Source organism: Pyrgilauda ruficollis, unplaced genomic scaffold (genome assembly GCF_017590135.1).
Source record: "Pyrgilauda ruficollis isolate IOZ18807 unplaced genomic scaffold, ASM1759013v1 scaffold817, whole genome shotgun sequence".
NCBI lineage: Eukaryota > Metazoa > Chordata > Aves > Passeriformes > Passeridae > Pyrgilauda > Pyrgilauda ruficollis.
The window spans coordinates 11,422-13,072 of record NW_024530122.1 but is presented as its reverse complement, the minus strand read 5'-3'; the positions used below and the strand labels follow the sequence as shown (position 1 = coordinate 13,072).

The 1,651-nt window shown below is 62.7% G+C and overlaps 1 protein-coding gene across 1 annotated transcript in view; it reads left to right on the top strand.

Annotated features, from left to right (window-relative positions):
- Positions 1 to 804: 804 nt before the first annotated feature.
- Positions 805 to 1,651, top strand: part of LOC121364402 (putative transcription factor Ovo-like 1) — a 2,334-nt gene continuing 1,487 nt past the window's right edge. Inside the window, exon 1 of the mRNA XM_041487641.1 lies at positions 805 to 907. Coding sequence (XP_041343575.1) covers positions 815 to 907 — 93 coding nt within the window. The 5' untranslated portion in view covers positions 805 to 814. The remainder of the gene's footprint in view (positions 908 to 1,651) is intronic.

Genomic DNA, 1,651 nt, shown 5'->3' with positions numbered 1-1,651 from the left:
TCAGAACCGGGATAACAGAGCCGGGACTGGGATAACAGAGCCGGGACCGGGATAACAGAGCCGGGACCGGGATAACCGAGCCAGAGCCGGGATAACAGAGCCGGGACCGGGATAACCGAGCCAGAACCGGGATAACAGAGCCGGGACCGGCACCGGGACGGCACAACCGGGACAGCCCCGGGACAGCGCAGCCGAGGGGGCGGCGCGGGGCTCGGGGCCGGTGACAGCGGGCGGTGACAGCGGTGACAGCGGTGACAGCGGATCGCGGTGACGCCGGACCGGGATCGGGCACCGGAACCGCTCCAAGCCCCGGGATCCGAGCCCGAATCCGGGATCCTCCGGAGCACCGGGGTCCGGCGGGATCGGGGACCAGAACTGCCCAAGGATTTGGGATCGGCTGCGGATATTGACCGAATATTTGGGATCTGGGATCAAACTCAACCGCGGATCCGGCGTTGAGCCTGACTGAGGATCCACAGCGCATCCATTGGGATCCATCAGGCCGGGATCCAGCGGGATCAATCAGAATCCGCCGGGATCCATTGGGATCTATTGGGAGCAGGGGATCCATCAGAATCCATCGGGATCAGCTGGGATCTATCGGGATCCATTGGGATCCATCAGAATACATCAGGAATCCACTGGGATCCATCGGGATCACTTGGGATCCATCAGAACCCATCAGATTCTATCAGAATCCATCAGGATCCAGCGGGATCTATCGGGATCCATCAGGGTCAATCAGAATCCATCGGGATCAATCAGGATCCATCGGGATCCATCATCCGGGGTCGGGGATCCGGCGGATCCGGCCATGCCGCGCGCGTTCCTGGTGAAGAAGCCGGTGGTGGCCACGGCCAAGCGCAACTGGAGCGAGCTCCCGGACGAGCAGCGGGCCGAGATCTACGTGCCCAGTATGGGGGGGACCTGGGGGGGCTGGGATCCATCGGGAAATGGGATCTGGGGGGGCGCGGGGATCTGGGGGGCCAGGATCCATGGGGAAATGGGATTTGGGGGGATTCAGGGATCTGGGGGGGCCCAGGTGTCCAGGGGGACCCAGGAATTTGGGGGTAGCAGGAATTTTTGGGGGACTCAGGAATTTGGAGGGCTCAGGAATTTGGGGGGACTCAGGTGTTCGTTGGGATTCAGGTGCTGGGGGGGTCCCAGGTCAGGGGTTGGTTGGGTTTGAGGTGCTGGTGGGGTCCCAGAGGTCTGGGGGGGCTGTGTCAGGAATTTGGGGGTTCCAGGTGTTTGAGGGGATCCCAGGGATTTTGGGGAGGAGGCCTCAGGGTTTGGGGGGGGTCCCAGGAATTTGGGGGGTCCCGGATGTTTTGGAGGTGCACGGGAGGACCAAAGAATTTAGGAATTTTGGGGATCCAGGAGTTTCAGGGGCCCCGATTTTGGGGGGACCGCAGGATTTGGGGCGACCTCCTTCCCCCCCAGGGGCGTCCCCTTAGTGACAGAGTTGGGGTTCAGCCCCAAATTCCCACCCAAACACGGGGATGGGGGGGTGTTGGGGAGGATTTTGGGGTGCCCGGACCCCTGGACCGTTTTGGGGGGTGGGGGTTTGGACACCTGGGAGGTTTTGGGGAGGATTTTGGGGTTCCCCGGGGGCCTTTGGGGGGTGATTTTGGGGGGGGGTTTGGGCTGC